The following is a 25,396-nucleotide window of genomic DNA, read 5'->3' as shown; positions in this document are numbered from 1 at the left end:
CGGAGGCAAAATTGGTTTTTAATTTAATATGCCAACCCTGCAGCGATGAAACGCTGCAACAAATTGATATTAATTCCCAGATATCAAACCGATTGATTATTTTATACCCTCCGGTCAGTATGTGTGTGTGTGTGTGTGTGTGTGTGTGTGTGTGTGTGTGTGTGTGTGTGTGTGTGTTTTTCTGTTTTTGTTTCGTACGAACCACAACAACACGATCTCACCGGCAGCAACACACACCGCGCCCGTCCGCGTAACGTCAACAAACAAATTAACTTTCCAAATTCAGTACCATTTCTCACCCTGGGGCCACCGTACCGTCAGGGCCTCTCGGGGACAGGTGGTGGTGTTGGACGCCCCAGCGCCAGCGTGTCATTTAGTTCAATTCGTGCCCATAAATCAATACCCGGGCCCCGGCCCCATTCATCTGTCAGCGAGATTAATCGAACCCGATCGCGTTTGGAGTGGCAGGTAGCGGGCATCGACTTAAGCAAACACCGGCTTTGACACATTGCCACGGTCGGGGGCAGGGGTTTGGGTGGGACACACACAGAAAAAAGCACGATAAAGATGTGTGGGAAAACAATTTTGGAAGAAAGAAGATAAAAAAACCTCCCACGGGCAGTCCAAAACAACCGAACCGAATTGACAAGAGGAGAGTGTTTGATGGTTTTTTGTCGTTTTTCTTACCCAACAAAACACCTTTTCCGTGCCAGGGGTTCTTGGTGGGTGGTTCGCCTTTTGACCTCGTGACCAAAGGCCCATTTACCGAGAAGCTGCACACATCACAAATAAACGGCTCCAAACTGGCCCCAAAAAAGCCCCCCCAGCCTGTGTAACCGATTCCGGCCTCTCCGAGCGATCGACACCGTTTACATAATTCGTACATTAATTTAATGCCACCCTTTTTTGTGGCCGTTCCCCCCCCCTCCCCCCTTTGCTGGGACAACTTCCGGCCGGTTGGAAGCAACGGAGCAACAAGATTTACGACGGTCTCGTGGCACTCGAGGCACCGCAAGCCCGGTGTGTCGCGTACGATGACGACCTGCTGAAGCGGATCGGGCAGGCAGCATCTTCGCAATGAGGATTACGCCTTGAAGGCACACACACACACACAGAAACGAAAACAATCGTTAAGCTGAAACAAATTCATCAACCATAAAAAAGCATAAACATGATACGGCTCTCGCTAGAGCATAAGCAGCAGATCTCGGAATCGGGCACCCATGTACGGCGCAAAATGTTTATTTATGTGCTTACAGGCGCAGCCGATGTAAGCGGCTTTGATGAAGAGGAAACGATAACATGTACCGGTATGTTTTGGGGAGGCCGGTAAAGAAGAACCTACACACAGAAACACACGCTCGCGCGATAAAAGGTACAAATTAAGTGGAACGAGGGAATCACACAAATCGTACCATCGCAGCCAAAGCCGCAAACATTCGGAATGCGAATGGAATTGGAAACCGATAGCTTATGCTGCTTTCGGCACAAAAGTTTCGTGCGTTCCAGCTATGAGGTATGAGGTAAGAGGGTGGGGGGGGGGGGAAATAAACCCACCCAACCCAGCTGGCCATTCCACCGGTGTGCGGCATTTGTTCCGCCAATAAAGCAATTATCGTCACCTTCACGATCTTGACACTGATTCGGCAACGTCGTCGTCGCCGTCGTCGTTGTCGTAGGCAACGACGAATTTTGTGGCAGGAGAAGGTCGTGAACCACACTCCCCTCGTCCTCGACTTTTCCTCCACCGGGCACACGCGTAAATGAGGAATTTGCTATTGCCCGCAGCAGAAAAGCATTGGCACGACCTGTCCTTTCCCGGACCGAACCCGGAACCTGTCCCAGGCGGCGGTGTGACTTTTATGTTCCGATCAAAGCGTTTATGCACTTATGGGTGAATTGGCGTACATTTTCGGGCGAAACGTTCGATCGTTTCGGGGTGGGAATGTCAATGGCAATTAAAACACTCCATCGCATCCCATCCCTGCCCCGTTCACTGACACGAGCGTCGAGTGAAACCATGTGACTAAAGTGGTGGTAAGTTATTTACTTTTCACCTCGGGAAAGGGTCTTCTTTGCATCGTGTTCAGTGTGCAGTGGGCGCCCAAATGTGGCTGGTAGTTAAGAAGCATACAAAGGCATACGCAAAAAACAACCTGTCCCTAGCCAATCGACCATAGGTGCTTTTGAAGCAATTGACACTTTTGCAAGGGTCGTTCAGTTCAATCGAGCGTATTTTTGTGCTTATAAATGCAGCTCGCTGCGTGATAAAATTTTACGCAAACGCACGCGAAGCAAAATGTCAAATGTGGAGCAAAACGAAACGAAATCATCAATGGGAAATGTCAGTGTGGCATTTCTGTATTGTGCAGTGCATCGTATAACATTTTACACATTGAATATTTACAAAATAATAAAACGAGTTTTTACCAAACGAGATTTGGTAAACTTCCTAATTGACATTTTCGAGCACGAATAATCGGGAATTCGAGCAAATTCCCTTAAACTGGAGCCTTAAATTTCCCTTAAACTGCACCAGTTTCAGAGAATTTAGAAAAAGTCCTTTAAAATCATCAGTGATACGGCTTAATCGTTGCTTTCTTCTAGATTCGCTCGGAAATGATGTTTCCTATCGTTATAGTTGGTCGTATACCCATTTATACTTAAATAATACCAATTTTTTATAGAATGACGTCACACAAAATGAGCTTTTGTTTTCATCAAAAACCATAGCTATGAATGAAAAATGAGCTCGACGGCATCGTTCATCGATAGAAGAAAGTTTAATTTACGAACACACCAAATCTTGGCGCTTTGAACACACTTGATCACACACAAATCAATAATTTCAGGTGTATCGAGTACTGATCGAGCAGATATGGAAAAACAATTTCGAGCAAATGTCACTTAGGATGTGCGAGTTAATACGCGCGAGGATTTACGCAGACACAGAGTCAAATCGTTTATTTGCTTCTTCTAGAACTAGATTGTCCCATTTTAACCGGAAGTAATGCATGAAACCAAAAAAAATAAGGTAAAAATCCATATAGAACCTAACTCATCTCAATCTCTTCTCCCACGTGCAGTCCTTCTTCGCTAACTGATACAGATTTAACTAGGCAACGCGGGACGTTTGTAAGCCGATTTAACGTGATTAATTATCAAACCACGTCGTCACCACAATCCAGGCAAAATTGGCGGCTAAAACAAACATTCATCTCTCTCTCTATCTCTCTCTCTCTCATTCTCTGCCCTAGAAAACTGTCATTTGCAAGACTCCACTTGTGAACTAATTTTTTGTTGTTATTGATTAATACCATTTACTGAGCCACACGACCAAATCATGAGCGTAGGAGGGCAAAAAGCGCCAAATGTGATTAAACGGAGTTATGGTTCATAATCCAGCTCAACCTGTCCTGAGCTTTCTCAGCCCAACATTGAAGTGGGCTTTTTTCCGTTTTCCTGCCAATGATAAATGAATCGTGGATAGCCTTCATCATCCGTTTACCACAAAGAAACCAACACTTCAGCCCTTTTTGTGTGGGTCCGGCGTCTTCTGGGACCGCAGTTACTATGGGCATCGATTGTGGACCGATTGAGAAATATGGTGGGAAAAAATTGGAATGCGTAGCCCTTCATACCTTCTTTTCTTTTCACACACACACAAGCCCAGTTTCTTTAGTGCCATGCACCAAACCACAGCTCTTCGGAATAGCTTCGTCCGAAAAAGGCAAAGGGCTCGTCGCTTAGGGTGTGCAAAATGCAAAAAAAGAAGGTGTAATACATGCAGCATGATTTCATTTTCTGGCAACATAAGGTGCTTGCGGGGACAAAAACAAGCATTTATTGCAGCCCCCCATAGCCCAGTACCCTCCGCCGCATAACCAATCATACTACAACATCCAGCACGGATGCACGACCCGTGAATGCTAATGCAGTTGTTCCAGCTGTCATGCAAAGTGTCATTGTGCTTCATCGCTTCATCGCCGGACAACATAGGAAAGCACATGTAACCCAACTCAGCACTTTTTTTATGGTCACAGTTTGTAACCTCAACACCCCCAAAAAGCTGATCAGCATGCATAGATTAGGCGAGCCCGAAACCGGCGTGACGGATTTGCTTTCAAGATTGAATAATTCATACGGCAATATGTCATGCGGCTGGGGATTGCGTTGGGGCGGGCAAGGTATCGGGTACCGGGAGATTCTACCACTGCGACTCGAAGACATCGCCAGCACATGATCCGTGGCTGCATGGGAAATGCATGGCAGCTACAGCTGCGAGCAGCCGTACGCCTGGCCCAAACTTCGCCGTTCGCCGAACGACACACCGGTTAAGCCGAGCGTGACGTCTTCGACTTGCAACTGTCAGTACGGTGCACGCCGGGATTGATTGATACTTATAATCAATTTTCCTATTAAGGTAATTCCCTGCTGCTTCCGGCGTGATGCTCGTGCTGGCGGCAGGTACAGACCGCCACGGGGGAAATGCTCGCGGGGACGCAAACTCTCGCTAGTGAAGTCGCTCGCACGACCACAATGTAACCACCACCAGTTCAGTCAATTGGAATGATTGTTTCGTGTGTCGCAGGGTCGCGCATTTGGTCGCTCGGAACCACCCGAAATGGGCTTTACCGCTGCTGCTTCTTCTTCCACCTCCACCGTCACCAATCTTACTGGCTGTTTCTAGCGTAAAAAGGGCTGCCAGGGGCTGTGCTTACAACATTTCCCGCCCATTAATCATAGTTGAACGTGGCACCGCGCTTTCGCACTATACTCATCACAACGTGACCGCTTTTGGGAGTTATTTCCCCCCCTCCCCCTCCCCTCCTTACTGCTTCCTGATTTTGTTCTCATGTAGCCGTGAATTAGGGCAGAATGTTGTTTTTTGCCGCACGGTAGTTGTTTTATTATTTCTTAGAAACTCCTTCATTCCAAGACGACAGAAAGGCACAGCATAGAAACGAATGCCAATCTGCTGTAAGCTGTAGCTCGGCATCGGGGGTTTTGCCCGTCAGCATTCAGTGCTGTTTGAGTGTGTGTGTGCGTGTTTTTTTTTTCGACTAAACAATTTTTCCTCATTTTCCGCCCTCGATCACACGATGTGTGTACGTGATCTAGCGAGATTGTTAAGACGATTAGCGGGGGAAAAACTCCGTCGTTTCTATGAAAATGAAAAACCCCGGTAAAGCGTAGCCAACGGCATGACATCTTGAGATCGGTTTTAGCCGTGGTGTGTTGTTTTGTGTTGCGGTGTTGATGTGATGTCGTTGGAAGCGAGGCAAACTGTGAGCAAGAAATGTACACCCAAAATGATATTTCCTCCGCATTCTTAGAAGAAAATGGTCGCTGTCAAACGGGCAGACGGGCAAAAACAACAAGCTGACCCTTTTTCTAGTACCGTGGGGCCGATTTTTTTGCTGTCGATCGATGGCCATTGGTCGCCCCGGAAAGCAAGTCACCCCACCGGCCCTGTCACAGTGGTATTTCATGACGTAGGCGTTGATGTGTTGGCCTGCTCTTGAACATATGTTTCGTTGTTTTAGGGGGGAGGGGGCAGTTTGTTGTAAGCAAAACTATTCCTCAGCTCCTGCTGGGAAGTGATTTATGTTGTGTTGTATTTTTTTACTAATTATTTACACAGTTGTCACGCTTGTTAGATATGAAATAGTGCTTACAAAACCCTAACAAATGAGTTTTTTTTTTTGCAAAAAAACTCAACACAGTTCTTTTCTAGACAAATCAAAGCCATTGAAAACGAACAGGAAAACAAATATCATCGGAACTTGATACTGATCAAGCGAAAAAATACTATTCTTCATGATTGCACAAATTCCCAACAGCCCAACCGTTTGATTCCGTTTATATCCACTCTTCCCAGCCTGGTACCCAGGCCGATATCCAATATCGTGAGAATTCCAGCTGCACGAGCATATTCGTTTCCATTTCCACTACAATAAATCAGCACTACTCATCATTCCCCCAGTCTTTCGACTGGCCTACCCAGGGCCTACAGCATTACTGCTAAAAATATCCCAACCCTAACGAACCATCTTTCGATCACTATCCGCCAACGCACCGAACCGAACAGCTTCAATTATTCCTCCCCCATCTTGCACTGCGCCGTCGCCGCTGCACTACTACCGCTCCAAATTATTCGCTCCAGTGCAACGCTACCAATCTCAGAGCTGCATCTCGAAGATGCAGCCCCAGTCCTGCCTATTACCGGTAGCAAACCTACCGAACAATTTAAATGAATGTTTCAATCAACTTTTGTCGATTCGTGGGAGAAATTATGTCCCCGCGGCGTCGTCCCTCCCACTACAATATTATCGTGACCGAAGCGATTTCCCTTCCGACGCAGCAAAGCCAACGGCAGCAACAGCAAAAGTGATGAAGTTTGAAATACGGTGTGGACGCACGCCAAGATAAATGGGACGCCAGCGGAAATGACACGGTGACTCTCTTGGCGGGAGACGACAGCATCACAGAGTGATATTGCTGGAGCGCACCAAAACACGGCGCAATGCGTGTGCAACGTCAACGCCTCTTCAGAAGGTGCAGCAGGGTCAAGCTGATATGATTTATAGAAGTGCAGTCCGACCCAACCAACAAACAAAAAACAGATATCCATACCTTCTTTTACGGCGAAATGTGCCTCTTTTTTGGGGAGGAACTGCACGTCTTCATTAAGCCCGGTACGGTTCGAGCATGTTAAGTAGCGATGATCGCAGGCAATGCACTCTCCATCCAACCGCAACCGGGTCCGAGCGCTATTGTTCCCCCGAAAAAACCGGAACAATTCCATACTTAAAAGGCAAAACGAATATAAAAACACACACACAGAAACGACAAGAATAAATTCTGCTCAGCCTCCCGGCAACCAAAGATGGTACGGCAAGCGCGACACGAAATCTGCTCCGGCCCCGAGACGTTTTCGTGCGACGTGAGACAGTGATTTATTTCCCGGCCCCGAGCTCTTCCCTTGCGTGTTCGCTGCGCTGGCCTGGGAGGTTGAAAATATGTACCTTTTAACAGCTATTCAAATGTCAACCAGCGGTGCATGATGTATGTTTGCAGGCGCTACGACCACACTGGCGTGTGTGTTGGCGGCATTTGGAAAGCATGGTTGCATCGGGCGATCGGGTATGCATAGCGTGTGAAACAAAAATGCATTTACTTATGAGCCGTTTTTGTTTTGGAAACAGAAGAGATATATTTACGGTGTAATTTTGTCTTTCTCATGCCGTGCATTAAAGCAGGTACGGATTTCCGTTTCAGCTCAATTAGTATTTGGAATAGGGGTACTATTGATGTAGCAATTGCAACGAGAAAACTTCACGCGCAGAAAGAGTTTTCCTTTCACTCAAGAATCTTTAAACCACTGTTTGGGCAAAGTGTGCTGCAAGATCGAAGCCAGCAAGACAGCCAGCACGTTAAATTGCCGCGCTATTGCCAACCGATCCCGGCCCGGAAGTTTGTCCTCCCCCACGATCCACTTTCATCCGTCGGTTGGAGATCGTGGGCACACTCACATTGTACAAATTGTGTTGAATAATTTTCACGTTTATTTACCTTACCATTAGACCGGCTCGATCCGGTTCCGGTGCAAAGCAAACCCGTGTCCGCATGACGGTGGCGGCGGAGACGGAAAACTTCATTTCACATTATTTATCCGGAAGCCCCGCACTGGCTCCTTTTGAAGTGGCAGCAACGCAAACAAACAGAAGTGACATAATCCTTCGCTCTACGGGCGGGGAGGAACAATCTCGGTCCCGTCCCGGGGTGAAGTATGTACAGAATTGCTTCTCTTTCCTGCATCCGTAATCGGATCTGGTTAATGCTTGATGCCAGACTATCAGAGAGTGTGTTAAAAGTAAATGCTATTAAACTAAAGCAATCTTGAAGAGTACTTTGGATCATTAATTGAAATAGTTTGATTCAGGAAAAGGCTGTTGAGCGGTCATGAGCAGTGCTGCAAAATGTCAATGTTGTTGAGGAAATCGTATTCCGTTTAGCATACGTGCGCGCGAGAGAGAGAGAAGGAGAGAGAGAGGGAACTTAATCGTTGTTGCCGTGCGCTGCTCGACGAGAGAGCGCTACGCGCTGACCGAGAGAATTCTTATCAGCTTAATCAGTCGCGTTCTGAACTCTGACCCGATCAGTAGCGTTCTGATCCCCATACCAAACAGTAGCGTTCTGATCCCCGTACCAACAAGTCGCGTTTTGACCTCAGACCCAAAAAGTTGCGTTCTGACCAATCAGTTATAAAGTGAAATAAACTTGTGAATTAACATCTTGCAAACATATACAGTGTTCGGACAATTCAAAGTGCATATCACATCTAACCCCAAATCCCCTACAAATGTCATAAAAAATTTGATTGAAACAAAATCCATATCAACGTCACGTTCTCAATTATGATAATCAGAGGTGATACTCAGAACGGTTGGTGTGACTAATACATGCTCATGACATCTTTGCAACCATTGCTTGGGCAGTCACTATGTCACGACTTTTTTTTTGCTGTGATCAGTTTGGCACAATGTCACTAACATAGTCATGACAAATTCCGGCTGAAACAAAATCATTTGAGCGTCACGAGCTCTACTGTGATGATCAGAGGTTGGTGCGACCATCACATGCTTGGTGACATTGTGTGCAACAAACTTTTGATCTGGGAGATATACGGTGCTTGCGAGTGGCTCCAAGAAACATAATGAGCATGTTTGCTTGTTCTGTTTGACCTGACAGAGAATCAAAACAGACAGAAAGGAGAAAGCATGCTCATTTTGTTGCTTGAGCCCTCATGCTAAGCATATTCCAAGAATGTCGTGATTATCGCCGACAAAAATGTCGTGTCCAAGTGAGTGACCATGAGTTGGGTGCTAATCAAAATGTCACCAAGCATGTGATTGATCCTCTAACTGTTTGAGTATAGTCACTGATCATCTCAGTTGTGTACGTGAGCTGATTTGAGCTTCGTTTCAGTCATGAGTGTTGGCGACTGAAACAGTGGCATTGGGCAGGACTGTTCACAGCCAGAAAAAAATCATGATTATGCTTGCGCCGGCATTAAGCTAAGCTTGTCAGTCAGAGTATCGCGTTGGACTCAAGAATTCACATGTCGTGTTCAGCATGTCATGGCGCACTTTTATTGACTATCAGCAATGAGCATCAAGCTATCACGGATATGTTTATTGTTTTCGTTGGTGAAAATCTCGTGATACTCATGATATTTTACAGCACTGGTCATGAGTTCCCAGTCTCCCCAAGTGCCTTAGTTGGATAGGCTTGATTGTTGAAGTAAATGTAAAAAATGCGTTTTAAATCATCTCATCAAAAATACACAATAATGAACCGAGCCGAAGAACAAGTCATCGTGCTCACCATTATTCTTCAAATTACGAATAACTTTAAAAAAGACTGTCCCTCCCACCAAACAGAGATCCACCTCTATTGGGCATCCGGGAGAAGGTGCGTGCAAGTGCTACCGAATGCGAAGAAGTTCATAAATTACTCCCAATTAGCAGCACACCGACGAAAACGTGCATCGACTCCGTTGAGTGTGTTTATTGTTGCTCTTTTTATTTTATTTGTCACCAAAGCAACGTGATGGCTGGGTTTGGTTCCCGTTCGAGAGAGACAAAAAAAAACCAGCAATAGCTCCAAAATCGTGTCATCGTCCATACCGCGCTTGGCGCCATCCCTCCGTCGCGGAAACATGCGTTTAATTTCGTATTCAGCAAGCGGCGCTTAATAAATTGCATTTGGTTGATTTCAATTACCACGATTGATTTTTTAACACCAGCCAGAGGCAGCAAAAAAACAACCAAAAAGCCACACAGTCTGTGTATGTTTGTGTTTGTGCTTCGGCTTCATTTGTGTGTTCCATTTATCACCTCCCCTCCCCCGCAACAACACGCAGTGCTGTGGTTCGATTAAAGCAAGATAAAATAAACACGCGGGCAAAAGGAGAAGAGCGAAAAATGGAAACGGAGAAGAAAAAAACAAGAAGCACTCCAACAAATTTCCAAACATCCAAACACCAAATGTGTACTTGATGCGGTTGATCGATTGATCATTAAGCGAATTTATTATCCCCCCGCCCTGCCACTGGATTGCGCAGAGGGGGCGGGGAAAAAATGGGCCCACCCGGCCCTATATAACCGCGTTGCGCATGCAAACGATTGCGGACGGCAAATAAATATTGTATTATTTATTTTCACACCCATCGCCGGCCCACCCCCACGCCCGCTCTAGGCATGGGACAGCAGCGCCAGTGTGGGACTTTTTTTGCGCGCTTTTTGCACGATTTCGAAGTGTTTTATTTCATTTTTTTAAACACATCAATTGCAAGGGACTATTCTACTGTGCTTGTTTTTACTGCATGAACTATTTATTTTAATGCTGTGTTATTTAATGTATCTATTTACTTGTCATGCACTCCTCACAAACGGTTCCATCGATGGAGCCGCCGTTCAGTGTGGTGAGTGCCAGTAAACGGTTCATTTCAGCCACGAGTAGAACATTCCCTAACGCAGCTACTCAATTTACTCCACAGTGTGCAAATGGCGCTTCATAAATCTTCTTTTAATAACGTGCCTACCGCAAACTGCTAAACTGCACACATTCTGTGGCATTCAGTGTTAAATAGAACAGCCCGTACGCCAATGATTATTGCTCAAGCGCCATCAATTACGCAGGCTGCTTTCGGGAGACAAAATAGACTGGCATGTATGCAGCTTATTTGAAAACGCTGCAGGAACTTCATAGAAAACGTTAACAGAACCTATTTTTCAAGCAGTTTCAATAAAAACCCTCCACAAAGCAGGCACCTTTGGGTGTATTTTTTAATTAATTTTCATCTTTTCACCTTGCAACGGCTAGTTAGCTCATAATAGAAGTTCGTCAAACTGCAATAAACCCTTTATTACATTGTTGAAACATCCAGCCAACCGTTCCATAAAGCTACACCTCCCCCCCCCCACTGCCCCCTCCTTTCCTTTCCTCCAACTGCCAACTGCCAGCTGGTTGCAGCTTCTCCACGTGACGGCTTCCTCCAGCCAGCCAGTAAACAATGGGGCCCGCGTGTACGTTTTCCTCGCCGGTATGTCACACTGGCCGCACATCAGCTTTCAGCTTGAAAAGGACGACGTTTCGAGTTGTCGAAACCAGCGCGTTCCTTTCCGGGAAATGCAACCCCCAATTGTGCGTGCTTTCCCGCCCTCTACAAGAGGTTTCGCTAAGCATTCACGCGGGCGCGCGCTCGCGCCATTGTTCCGATGGAATCGAAGCGGTGGACACGTTTGTTCACACCGTTGAATGGTTTCCGTTTCGTCGCATACTGTTTTTTTTTTGTTGTGTTCAACCATCTGCCCCACCCCCCCTCCCCCCTACTACCCTTACCTAAAATCCACCTATCCATCAACATACACTTTTCGCAATTCGTGTAGCATCAACCCATTCTGCGCCACGCGAGAAGGATGCAAGATGGATGAAAGCCAAATGGGGGGGGGGGAGGAAAGCAACACACACACACACACACCCAACCTAAACGACCTGTCAAAACCTGTATGACTGGTATTGGGAAATGTGCCACAGGAAAATGCGCTCCGGGCGGAAAGCCGGCGGCACTCATTGTTTGCTGAATGACGGGCACGTGCCTCTAATTATGCTGCGAGAATAAGCCGGCGAGCTGGATGTGAAACAGGGATGCGGTTTGTTTTTTGTTTTTAATATTTTCCCTCCATGCATTATGAGCCGAAGTGTTAGTAGTGACTGTAAGCCGTTCGATGAGTTTATTTTTGGCACAGAGAGGCCCCTCGCTGGTTGGATGGCTGATGTGGGTGACAGGAGCGAAAACACTGGCCCCGAAGAGCACGGAGGACGTCGATGCAATCGTGCTACGGAACTCGTTACGGAACTCGTAGTTAGTAGGCAAGCCAGAAACATAATTAAAATAAAAGTGTGCGAGGGTGTGAGTAGCGGGTCGCTCTGACCACCTACGCACTGCCGGCTAATTATGGTTGAAACATTCTTGTTGTAATAAATTACATCTTCAGATGAAACCGATGCTAGCGTTGTGTTGGTGTGGCCGTGGAATTGGGGACAACAACTCACCCAGTTGGGCAAGCGAAAAATTCAAATGAATTGTTATGAAAGCTACCCTTGAGAATGGAAATGAAAATTGGAAACATTACATATAGTGTAATTAAACTAAAAACAGGACTAACAAACAAATGCTTACGAAATTCCCACTAACTGTTGCCTGTACCAGGAAACTTTTATCACTGCTTAGTGATACTGCTTTTTGCTTGGGGTTTATAAAATTCCTAAAAAACAATAAACCTTTCCAATTTCTATACTGTTACTCTTCTTTTTTGTGAAAAAAACTATTCTTATTCTGTCAGTTCAGATGACAGAATAGCAACATATTGGAGAGGTGAAACCGTTCATTAGTCATCTTTCACTAGCTAGAGTGATGAGATTTTGAAATTGTTTTCAATATCGTCCAAAAACATTTCTGACTAATTGACAATTAACATACTTCCGTCCTGAGCTACTTTTTCTACAAAAAAATCTAGAATTGTGTCGTAAAAACTAGGCTACGCGATAAAACGAACAAAGTCAATGCGTAATGAAACACACGAGAAAAAACGGTCACAAATACCAATTGGCGTTATTGTTCCGGTTATGAGTTTGTAAAGAAGTAAAACCCACTAAACTAACCCTCGGCCTTGCCCGACGGAGACGAGACGACAAAAAAACAAACAAAACAATCCTTCCGCTGACGACGATTACAAACAAGCACGACGAGACAAACCCCCACCAAAAGGTGTACGTGAGTGGGGAAAAACAACAACATATTATATTGCAAAGACTGGCGCTACGTAGCCAATCGAACGGAACGAAAATGAGAACGCAAAATAGGGGCGACCGGTAATAAAGTGCAAAACAAAAGCAACTTACATTCAGACGACTAATTTCGCTGACAAAAGCAAACACTCGCACCCAATGCTTCCCTTGGCAGCGGGCGGTCAGTACTGCGGTGACCACAGTTGGGTTTATTAATTTGCCAGTTGCTCGCCGGCTTAATAGCTCGTTAAACGTCGCGCGCCCGCCCAGACCAGTGAAGCCGGGCATCGGGCCGACAGTTCGCATCATGCACATTCGCCACAGTCATTTAATCCTGTACCTTACCGTTGTTGGTGGGTTTGTGGTTGCCGCGGATTTTCCACCCCAGCGGCACAGCCCGAAACGCGCTCGGAAGCAATCGCAAACCGCGATCCTGCAATCGGTCGGTAAGCGATCGCACGGTAACCGAGACGCGTTGGTTTCGCTGTCCGAGGAGCTGGAGATGGTGGCTGCCGCAGAAGCGACGACCGTCTCCAGCAAGAAAGCATCGCCAGCGGCGGTTGCAACGCCCGGGAATGCCACCGCAGCAGCAGCAGCACCTGTCATCACGACCACAACGGAAAGTGATTTGTTTCGGTCGTACATGGTAAGGCGGGAGGATGAGGCGCACTCCAATCGCCCACACGAGTAGCATTATCCATTACCTAACCATCCCCATCCGTGTACACCACGTCCTTTACATCCTCAGCAAACGCACCGCAAGAAGTACTACGCCAAGTATCGGGCCGACCGGAGACGGTCCGCGCTGATGGAAAACATGCAGGAGATCCAGGAGCACAACAAAGCGTACGAGGCCGGCAGCAATCGATTCCGCATGGCACCGAACGCGTTCGCCGACATGGTAAGCATACTACTACTCCGCTGGCAATCAATTATGCTCGGCTCACCGAATCCAGCGAACGAATCATAAAAGTCAGAACTGCGAGTGACGAGGACGACGGGTTAACAGCAAATAATACCAGCGAATGCTAGTGGAAATGTGTGTGTGTGTGTGTGCACAGCAAATGGCAACCCTAACCAGGGGGCGGAAAATTTAAAACCTTCCGTAGGAAGCCGCCGTCCGCGTGTGGGTGTGCACGCCGAATTAACGGATGGTTTACCATATTTTGGGGCAGGTACGGGAAACTGATTAGCATTACATTACCAGACAGGCCGCGAGATAAGAGGCGTGGGTGTGTTTGCGACGTTGTGTCGGTGGGTTGTTATGACAATGGATACCGACCTTGCACGTTTGATGGTGTTCTATATTTTCTAATCCAGCCAGCCAGACCTTGCTCGCCGTCGGCAGTAATGCTAATAACACCGTAATGTCGTTACGGGTGCATACATTTAGGCGCTTTAAGGTGCGTGTGTTTTGTAGTACGATGTTTTGGAAATGTATTGTGCTGACGAACTAAATTATAGCAAATATCGTATTTTTTTATTTATAATCTGTTTAACTGTTCAAGCATGACAATCATAGTACAGATCATTCCTTATTTGCAATTCACACCGACATTGAAAAAGGGCAATATAAGGTGAAAGTTCCTCAATCCGCCCACCATCGGCAGCTCTCTAATGAACTTCTCGATCAAAATGTTCATGCGAATTGTTATATTCCTCACTCAGCATGATAGACACTCTATCTACAAGCTACATCTATCACTAGTAGTTGCTAGGATTCACCATCGCCACGAAACGTAACCCGAAGGGAAGTCCTTGTGGTCATATTCCGTAACTGCTTGCGCGTAAATTAAACCCCAGCAACTGTTGCACAACTTGCGCTTCGCTTACCGCAACATTCTATCGATGCTCCATGCTCGGGATGGAGCATCACCGATGGGAGGAGAAATTCACACGTTCCGAACGTTGGTCAGTCAGTTCCCTGCACAAATGAACCATTACGAGATGAGCGCACCGCCACAGGGCGGCGATCTAATGTTTCCTCGGTACGGTATTTACTATCCCAAAGCATGTGAGAAAGCGAGGTTTGATTACAAATGTTGCGTGGTTTGCGGTCCGTCAGAGAACCGATTATTACACCCGACACCCGTGTCCTGCCGTCATGCCGTGCCGCAAATGAGACGGAAAAGCACCAAACGGCTAATCGAATGTATCGGACGTATCATCAAACACACGCGTCCTGTCAAACCGTAAATAACGTTCTCCTGCGCTTCTTCAAACTCCTAATCCAGTTTTCAACGCTTCTTCGCCACAGCACAACAGCGAGTACCGCAAGCGCCTGGTACGGCTGAAGACGGACCCGCACCGGAAGGTGGAGCCGGCGGTCGCGGACGAGATCGTCAGCAGCAGCAACGAGCTGCCGGCGGAGCTCGACTGGCGCGAGAAGGGCTTCAAAACGGCACCGGCCAATCAAAAGACCTGCGGCTCCTGTTACGCCTTCAGCGTGGCGTACGCCATATCGGCCCAGCTAATGAAACACATCGGCCGGGTGGAGCTGGTGAGCGAGCAGCAGATGGTGGACTGTTCCACCGCGAACGGCAACTTGGTAAGCGTGTGGGTGTGTGTGCGTAGGAGTAGACAAGACCTCCAAGACAAAGCTTTTGCTTGGTAGCCAAAGGTGTTGCTTTACCCATGGGCCTTCCCAGAAGCCCGTGTTTCGTTTGCTGCACCTGAAGCTTTGCTTGAACCTTTGATTTCCTTGCGCAGGGCTGCGGTGGTGGTTCGCTGCGAAACACGCTAAAGTATCTGGAGCAGGCGGGCGGGGTGATGCGCGAGGTGGACTATCCGTACACGTCTTCGGTAAGTGTTGTTTACCCCACAGAGGCCGTAAGCAGAGGCCGGGGTAAAGGTGGTATATCAAAACGGGGTCATCATTGTATTTGAAATCAGAAAACATTTGCTCAGTTTTGGTGTGTTGTTGTGCTGTGCTGAAGAAGAGGTTCCTCGTCAACACAACACACACCCTGGGGGGGGCAAAAGTAACACTTTTCAGCTAATTTGCCTATGTCGCGGTTGGACAGCAACCTACCTGAATGCACTTCACGCAAGTGGTGGCGCCCGATGCAAAGGGGCAAACAACAAATGAGCGCATCATTTATTTACTGCATTTTTTGTCGAGTGCTAATTGCCCACTTGACTGTACTGACCACACCATCCACCGCTGAGGATGGGCTCGGTAGTGATGGGTGGTGGAGGACGTGAAGCTGCACTTTAAGATGAACGACTGCAGCGGGACAAAAGCAGCAAAGCAAACCGAGGGCTGCGACGGAAACAACGGAAAGAGACAAAGAGTTATGGCCGTACCGATTCCACCGAATTGCATCATTGTGTCGCTTATCGTAATTGATGATATTCGTAAGTACTTTCCTTCGACATGATCTTGCGCGAGACAATAACCCACACACACACACACACGCACACTTATAAATATATCTTAAACACTTTGCAGGGTGAGAGAGAGAGACAGAGAGTTGTGGCGTAGCAACGGGGTAAATTATGAACCCGAAGTTCTCATCATTGCCATCCCGAACGGCATCAACGAACGACAAACACACCAAACGGGAGACAAAAACGGGGACGGGGATGCTTCTCGAGGTGATTGCAACGCTTATGCAGCTTCCTGCCCGTTTTGGATGAATTTATTGGCCCATTTTACTTTTGTCTGTTTTTCGCTTTTACTTCCATTTCGGACGCCTTGCTTGCTTTAAGCGCTACCAGCAAATGCGGCGGAAATGCAACAATATGGTGCCGGTGCCTTGCTGCAATCGCCCGAGCTGAACGTGTACGACCGTTACGACCCGTTACTCTACCGACAGCGACGCCCGCCAACCTGCTTGCCTGACGTACATAATTTAATGCACCTGCAGCTGCATCGAAAACACAAAGCCCCAGCCAGACAACACGCTGACGCTGAGTGCATTGTTGCAGTTTACGCCTACCTACCTATCGGTCTACCAATCGGTCGTGGCGGGATCTATAAATAAGTTGACGGGCGTCTCGGAACAGCAACACAACCGAGCACCGTCACCGGGATGACTGATAACAATCAGTGTCACGCCATCAAAGCTGCCCACCCCCCCCCCCCCCCCACCCACCCACGTGAGGAGAAGGGAAATCAATTCCAGAAGGCCCCCGGGGGAAGATGGTTTGGCATTCCAATTAAACCTCAATAAACAGTTCCCCCGCTTATCAGTGGGCGGCGGCAGGCTGGTGTTCCCGTTGCTGGTGAAAGACATGCCCATTAAGCCATGTGTTGCTGTGGGCCGTTTGTCGGACTTCATTAGAGCATTATGTTTGAGGTGAAATAACAAAAAAGGGAAGAATCCAAGGATGTATGCATTTTAATGAGCTTGCAATGTGGGTATAAGCAGCTTTGCCATAATCCTCGCTGATGTAGGTTCCAGTGAAACAAATCCATTTAAACGTTCTTTGTGAGATGTTTTTGGAAAAAAGGTGTTATCTTGCTCCTTTCTTATTAGATTACAGATTGAAAATGTTCGATTCGATCTACCCAATAGGAGTAGTAGTAGGATAGGAGTCATAAAACGAATGTTTGGTAAAACAAAAGCTTTAGCGAACTTTCTCAATACTGAATGGGGACATATGCTCGTCTACAACATAATTGCCTTGTAATATCATCTAAAAAAGAATAAATCGCAATGGATTACTTTCTGTTTACTCGCGCGTCTAATGATCACACACACACACAATTCACTTTCGACCATAGAAAATCGTCTTACGGTGGAACCCGCAAGCAATGAGCATCACTCGACCTGCAAAAACGCATCGTAAAAACGCCTACAGCAACAAGCGACCCTCATAATTCCCGCGCCAAACAGCATCGACACAGACAGCCCGAGGAGAGAGCCAGCCACAAGAGTATGAAAATAAATAGAGTATGAAATCGTCAGCTTCATGCTTGATGGCGAATAAAGAGATCTGCGCTGATAAACAAATGCTCCGATTCCCAGCGCTTGGGCGCTTGGGCGCTGTCCCGCGGCCTTCCATTTTGCGGCCGGAAGGACTAGGCAGATAAAAATGCACCCTCCGGCCCGGCAACATATTCTACGAAATGGAACGCCATGAAACTCTGCCCCAAAAAATAACAAAAAAATCTAAAGCACCCTGTGTGATCCCAAAAATATAGCGATGAAAGCATGAAATTGTACTGTGAAGCTTATCATAGGCATATCACGAGCAGTAGCGAGAGAGTTGGCAGAAAAATAAAAGCTTCCTTTTGTTTGATCAGGACGGGTGGGCTCACAACAAAAAAATGTCATCCTTACTTAGCCGCTCTGGTGCTGGTACACTCTGCTGCTAAGTGCACGATCAGCAGGAAGCAGACCCACACGCAGAACAAGCCGGGGTAGATATGAAGGCCGAGATTTGTATGAAAAAAAGGGGGAAAAATGGTGCGCAATGAGACATATTTTAGCACAACCATCCCCCTATCCCCGTTCCGTTGCCGTCCCTTTGGTGGCACCGTAATCAAACGATCAAACGATTCCCCACAGTGGCACGTGCATGAGCACGCCCCCGGTTAAAATGTAACGTAATTTAAGAGCCGTTTCCTAATGAGCTGGAAGATGATGGATTTGCGTGCCCTTGCTTGACCGCAATGCGTTGAAGTTCCTGGAAGGATGGCCGCCTTTCTGGCTGTGGTTGCGGTAAAGGGATGTGTGGTATTGCAATTTAAAGATAGAACCACCACAATTTGCAACCATTTCCCACTGATCACTTATCCATTTTCGGTGTGCTCGTGTCGTTTCAGCCTGTCTAGACCGGGTCTGGCCAACTTTCGCTCGGATCAGTTTTTTTTGTGTATGCCCAGGAGCAACTATTGATTGGCTTTTTCTGCCTGTGCCAAACGCACGTGCCATTGCACGTTGATTTCCACCCCCACGATCAAAGGCAGCAGCGACCTTTCCCGCGCCCGACTCGAACCATCCAAAGCAAAGGCGTAAAAGCTTCACCTCTTAAGCTTAACTGTGCGGCGCAAGTTTTGCAAGAAATCAATTGTCAACGCACGGTGATGATGCCTTTGAAGCCCAAACGGGTCACCAAACCTTTCAAGTCTGCGCAGCGTTGGGAAGGCGTTTCCTTTATAACCGACGTTCACGACTCGTAGAAACTTTCATTAATATAAATGATACGGGCACGACAGCAAAAAGAAAAATGCAAAAAGAGCGGATACCAAGAGCAAACGGCAAGGAAGTGGGAAAGCAAACTTTGTTGAAAGCAACAGCAACGAAAAAAATGGCAAGGAAATGGCATCCCCACCAGCGAGCATGCTGCAGGGCACGTGTCTCTGGCGGAAAAACGCTGCAAAAGCACCGGTACAGCGGGCTGTACCGCGGGCTTCTTACGTGCGCCACTGCCCCGTTTAAAGGATCCAGCGTAGGATCGGATTGCTCAAATTTCCTGGAAAACAGCATGCGCTTGCCTTGCGTGCAACTGCACGCCGGGGTAAAACTGCACCTAACGGAAAGTTTCTGCAGAAGTGCGAGGCAAGTGCGATGTGACGACGTTGCACTGTTTGAGCATGACTCCACCTCGTCCCCTCGTCCGGTCCCCTCCCTGTGGCCAAGGGAAGCCAAGGTCAATCTGAACGGTTCGGTATTGATGCTCACGGAGCAAAGAGAGTGTTTGTGTGTGTGCGCGTATTCACATTAAAGTGAATCTACTGCTCTAAGTGCTATAATGCTTCGTTACGCCCGGAACCGGTGCGGCACATAGCAGGAACATAGCAGGGAAAGCAAGGAGGAAGTTTACAATACCAGAATGGATGGTTCGGAAAACAACATATTGTGTGCTTCTGTCGTTGCTTTTTTCCCGTTGTACTGCTGGTTATTGTATCAAGACTCGACGAAAACAAGTCGGAATGGGTGGAAAAAAGCGGTTCTGATAGTACTTTTAAAGACGTCCCGATGTGTATCACGTGCAAGCGAAGCGGCGTCGTTATTATCGCTTCCAGCAATCGCTGTTTACAGGTTTGGGTTTGCGAGGAGATGAGAACTTCAGATTGTAAGTCGTTTGTGTCTGACGCATTTTCGCTTGACCATTTCATGCTGATTGCCAATCATTAAATTAGTTCATTTGAATAGAACCAGCTGATGGCTGCTAATTAGAACACATTTACACGGAATGCGACACATCCCTGTATTATCCCGGATTGTTAGTGGCAAATTATTCGCAGAAAATCCTGTCATACATTTGAAATGTTGCGAATGCAAGCTATGTTTTCAGGGAAAAATTTTATCTCAGGCAAACTATGCGGGCAATAGCCATTAAATATGGAGGTTTTTTTTCGTGTTCATACCGTTTTTTTTTGTGACGAGTTTTGATGAAATCGAAAACTCATGAGAAATATAATACAAAAAAATCTTGTCTCTACGATTTTGTACATGTTTTTCCTGCAGGGTTTCCCACGATTCATTGGTCAGTTCCCATGATTTTTTGGTGCGTTCCCACGATCTTTTGATCGTATCCCACAGATTTTTGGTTCGTTCCCATAATTTATTGGTATTTTCCGATTGGATATCAATACAATTGGACCAAACATTTCTGGGAAACGAAAAATTGATGGGAACCAACCAATAAATCGTGGGGAACCCTGTATGTTCTACCCTGTCAAATAGTCAAATTCAATGTGTAAAGACATTTTTACAAAAATTCTAAGTTATGCACTAAAAGCGATCGCTAATCGCGTGTACCAACAAACCCTCGCCTGAATCAGCTGCCTCACTAATTGACACTAACACTTACCTTCCTGACAAACTCACAGCAAAACAGCTCGTCGCCGAAAGGCAGCATCCATATGCAGCATACGCTGTTTACGCTTGGGACGTTGGGGTTGGGACGAGGCGTGGTACGATCATAAAAGTGTGACGCTTTGTCCCGGAGCCACTGGCATGTAACACCACACCCCACCACTACGGCACACACTTGTTTATAAATAATGCTAACAGGGAAAGCACATCAACGCCCGCCGAACGGAATGGCGCGCCCGTCCGCTCTTCGCAAACCCACCCGTGCCCGTTTTCGGGTGGGGAGAACTGTGCACTACTGCACTGCGTTACACCAGCGCACCTCACAGCACGTTACTGCCGACTGTGCATCAAGCAGTTGCCGGAATATAAATATCATTTTTACTGCACATGGCGCACACACACGCACCCGCACAAACACACGCACGGTTTTCTTTTGTTGTCACCTTGTTGCAAGGTGCGTTTTTTGTCGTTTTTCTTTTGTTTTGTACCTTTACAGAGATGATAGCACTGATAAGGGAGAAAGAGGACGCATTGAAGGAGCAAATATGTAAAGAAATCAATCGGGCAAAAAGTGCATCAAAAACAATCTTGCTGCAGAAGAGAGTGCAACAACAGCAACAACAAAAAAACAATCAAAATGTACACACAAACAAAGACAAAAATAAAATATGGAACACATTATAAATAGCGCGCACGTCAAGTATGTCGCCCGCGAGGAGAGAAGAATGTGATTCCCCTTGCCCTTCCCTGCGGGTTTCCCCCTGTGGTTCCCTGTTTCCCCCAAAGCAGAAACAACAGCAACAACGAAAAATGTTGATATAATTAAGAATGCGTTTTTAAATTCGATCGAGGTGTTTTATAAGGGTTGTAAATTTAAACCAACCATCGCGGACCCCGCCATTGCACCGTGGTTATAAATAACCATAAATTGTAAAACTCGACGCACACACACACACACACCGACACATCCGCGACAAATCCAAAAAGTGCATATGTCCGTATAAAAGGATGTAAGAGGAAACAAAAGAAAAGTGACAAAGGAAGAAGAAAATGATTGAAGTCGTCACATCTTACCGGGCGCCTCCATTAAGCGGGCGCGTTGCCGACATTTTGCTTCATTTAATTTCCCTGCCACAAGCGCGGGTCTAATGTTTACCGCTGTCACATTTTACAGCCCCCCTTCCAAAGTGTTGCTTCTATATGGGCAGTGTGTTTATTTAATCAGCTCGTCAGTGTGTCAGTTCTACGGCCTGGGTACATAAATTTCTGCGCGGCCATCGACACCTTCCGCCAAAAAAACAGTGTGACAATTTTCGGCACTTTTTTGCGACCCTCACTCCAGGCAGTATAGAATATAAATAAAGCACACTACTGTGTCGCAGCGCATCTGATCTGCTTCAACACCACCCCTTGGGGGGCAAGAAATCGCTCAATAAAGAACCCTTCGTCATGGATCCATTTTTAAAAGAAGTACCAATTCATTCCATCCAACGCAGCGCGTTACCATGGACACGGATTCCAAGAATCGCCGCGGAGGATATGATCTGCGAAGCAGCAGCAATAGAAACATTTTCCCGCTGGCAAAAACACAACAACCAAAAAAAAAACAAAGTACACGTAGCCAAGCCGCTAAATTCATTCCACATCATCACCGAGCGCTCTGCTGGCATCGCAGAAAATCGCATCGCTTTAAACACACGCACACACACACACACACACAGACCCCCACGCAGAGAGTATCCCGTCGTGCAATAAAAGTTCACCAGCTCACACACTACACTTTCGCTTTCATCTTTCACCGCCCGCCAAAACCGGACCATGAAGAGTGGCTTTTGCTCGTTATTGTTTCAACTGGCTGCGGGGTTTGCTCGTCGATGGAGAGCTGCTGCTGCTGCTGCAGTAGTAGAGTAGTAGCTGCCGGGCGGGCATGCTAAGCACGATTCACTCCACGCCCTCTCTCTCTCTCTCTCTCTCTTTCGCTACATTGTTCGCGCACACTTCGAAATCTAATCCGATGAAAGAATCAGGAAATTTATTTTTCCACAAAAACAGCAACAAAAAACAAAAAAAAACATTGCCCCGAAAGCATCGTTTATTTCAGCCGGAGGGGGCGATACCCAAGTCAACCACCAACTGGAACTTCGTGCACTTGCGCTAGGTCAAGAAGCGCCGGTTCATGCTTTATGGTTGGTTCTTATTTTCCTGCTCGCCCTTCCCTTACGTGTTCGGCGAAGAAATGTTGAACACTTTATATTCTAATTTTCTACACTCACTTTAACCCTCCCGCCCCCCCCCCCCCCTCAAACACACACACACACGCAGTACCGAAACAGAGAGGAACTTCAAAAATTTGACACCAATGTGCAAACATGACCAACTACGGTGTGGTGTGGTCGCAGTGAAGGAAAACGAAAACCCGGCAGCGTCTACTAGGATGTAACAAATGTCACCTTTAAGCTCATAAATTACCCACCAGCCGTTGCTACCCGTGTCGTGGCACAGCCGGAGGCCGGCCTAACACCCCTACCCCCTTTTTTCGGCATGTCATTATGTTTTTACTTCGTCAACCCCCGATGTTTGCTTGCCACACTGGGCGCACCGATTTGGCACCGAGATTATTAAATTACATCGCTTTTCGGGTTCGCCCGTACGTCGAGTGGGTACTACTGTGCGCCCGGATATGAGTGATCTGGGGGGTTCCCATTTGCCACCGCCCCAAACCGAACGGAGCTGCCCCATAGCAACCATCGCACGCGACATTACAGGATAATAAAACGGATACGTTCCCTAGCGGAAACCAAAACTCAGCCCACACTCAGAGAAGAACGAAAAACATGCCGTTTAACATCACTAGCAACAATAAACCCCAAACACACACACACACACACACACACACACACGTTGGTGAGTCGTTCGCTTCCTTACCGGCTTAGCGGAGTGTTTTTTAGCGTGTGCCACAATTTACGTCGAAACCGCGAATGGTGAAGCGTTACCGAAAGGCGTTATCTCCAGCGACACCTAACTCTAACCCGAACGCACAACCGAACAACCGAACCGACCGGTACGACCAACGGATTCGGACTGACTGGCTGGTACTGGCGAGCGAATAAGCGGGTCCGCACAACCCCACGGTGCGCCCGGTTTTGGGGGAGGCCACCGGCAAAAGCAAGAAGCTCGGAGCTCGTGGCGCGCGCGCTGCCCTTGCCGGATGGATGCTCTTTCGGTGCGGATGCTTTCTCTGGCGTTTTCGGGTCGTGCGGGCGTCGGTAGGTTTCTTAGTGCTCTCTCAATCACTCTCTCTCCGATTGATCACTCGATCCGGCTCGAAAGGACGGAGCTGCTGCTGCTGCTGCTGCCTGTGGTTGTTTGAAAACAAAAGCCGCTCGCTTGCTTGCGGCAGAAAGATGGGAGCATTTTGTCGGTTGGTTGGTTGGTTAAGCATTAGAAGCCCATTACTTCTGTTTTGAGGGGATTGTTTTCTAGCGATTATACAGAGCGCTCCCCGGTGTTGGTGAATGTAAATTTTAGCAGACGCTCCAGAACGCAACCTTTTTGCTGAAGCAGATGGCTTGAGGCGAATAGGTAGGTCGGTTCCAGGAGAACTGGTCCAGGGTACAGTGTCCTCAGTGTGTCAGTCCTGTTGAACAGGACAAGATAGATATGGAGCTGTGTAAGTGTGTGTAATTTATCCGTACAATGTCTGATGAAATGATTTGTTTGTTTCAATTTTCAGTTTCAAATGTTAATTCATGATAAAATTCGTTCGGATTCTGAAACAACCGCTGCGTGGGAACAAATGGAAATGAATGGAAATGATTTCTGACGAAGTTTCTGCGCGTTTCTTTCCAATGCGCTGTTCGAAAACCAGTTCAGCGAAATTGAAATAAATTTTGTAATACTCCAAAGACAAGCAAGATGCTTTTACAAGATGATTAAAACGAAATACAAACTTCAAACATCATATCAGTTTGAAGGAAGTGCAACCTGAAACATTCAAATAGTTCATTTAAAGCCAAACATATTTCAAAAATGCTGCGCATGGTTTTTATTTAAAATATTTCAAATACTCCATTAAAAATTAAAACGAAACTGTATAAGTGCATTTGCATCCTACATTTGACTTTGCATCTTCGAAACAACGTGGTACAGTTTGCATTTTATAGTTTGCCTGGTAATTTTTTTTATATATCTTCACATGTTGATTACCTTATTTTTTGTGCACTTTATATACATTTAAAACAATTACATCCATTAATAGGAACGCTCACACATCATTACCTGCCAAACAGTCATTCAAAATCTGGATCGCCCTCCATCGCTCACGCACATCAAAATTCCGGAGTTCGACACCCTTGCTATTCCTTTCCACTCTCACTGTTACTCTCACTGCCACTTTCGCTCTCTCTCTCTCTCTCTCTCTCTCTCCCTCGCGCGACTTCGCGTTCGCGTTTCACTCTCTCACTCTCTTTCGCAGCTCACACTCACCTGTTGCTTCTTCTCGGAAACGCACCGCGCGGGTTCGCGCGCAAAAAAAGGGCGCAAATTCCACACGCGACCCGAAGAGGTGTCGAGACACCGCGTGTCTTTAATTTGTTGTGTGTGTTTTTTTTTCTCTCTCTCTCCCCATTTGCACCTCTCGCCCCCTGGCTGGCACTGTTGTTGATGTTGTTGATTAAATGCAAATAAACAGCACCGCGGGAGCACTGCGGAAGAGCGGCACACGGTTGTTTCGGAAGTCGTCCCAATATCGCTACCGCTTCTGGCCT

General features: G+C 46.9%; 2 protein-coding genes across 6 annotated transcripts in view; one reads left to right on the top strand and one right to left on the bottom strand.

Moving 5' to 3' along the window:
- Positions 1-23,792, bottom strand: part of LOC1281162 (cardioacceleratory peptide receptor) — a 51,379-nt gene extending 27,587 nt beyond the window's left edge. Inside the window, exons 1-2 of one of the 3 annotated variants that reach the window (XM_061644025.1) lie at positions 23,624-23,792; positions 20,626-21,137 (exon numbers count right to left, since the gene is read on the bottom strand). The gene's annotated coding sequence lies outside the window, so the exon portion shown is untranslated. Of the gene's footprint in view, positions 1-20,625; positions 21,138-23,555 lie in introns of all 3 variants that reach the window. The other 2 variants (XM_061644022.1, XM_061644026.1) reach the window with 2 other exon arrangements.
- On the top strand, positions 11,766-18,943 carry LOC1281163 (procathepsin L). Of its 3 annotated transcripts, XR_009764769.1 has the most exons (6): positions 11,766-13,504; positions 13,607-13,759; positions 15,116-15,406; positions 15,568-16,215; positions 16,310-16,455; positions 16,570-18,941. XR_009764769.1 is itself a non-coding variant. In XM_321102.6 (4 exons), the coding sequence occupies exons 1-4, from the start codon at positions 13,166-13,168 to the stop codon at positions 15,742-15,744; spliced, it is 960 nt and encodes a 319-aa protein (XP_321102.5). In that variant the 5' UTR covers positions 11,766-13,165; the 3' UTR covers positions 15,745-18,943. The 3 variants fall into 3 exon arrangements, 1 of the variants encoding a protein (XP_321102.5); XR_009764768.1 differs by having other exon boundaries at positions 16,310-18,941; XM_321102.6 differs by having other exon boundaries at positions 15,568-18,943.
- Positions 23,793-25,396: the final 1,604 nt, after the last annotated feature.

The sequence above is a fragment of the Anopheles gambiae genome, chromosome 2 (assembly GCF_943734735.2).
Source record: "Anopheles gambiae chromosome 2, idAnoGambNW_F1_1, whole genome shotgun sequence".
NCBI lineage: Eukaryota > Metazoa > Arthropoda > Insecta > Diptera > Culicidae > Anopheles > Anopheles gambiae.
This window is presented reverse-complemented; position numbering and strand designations above follow the sequence as displayed.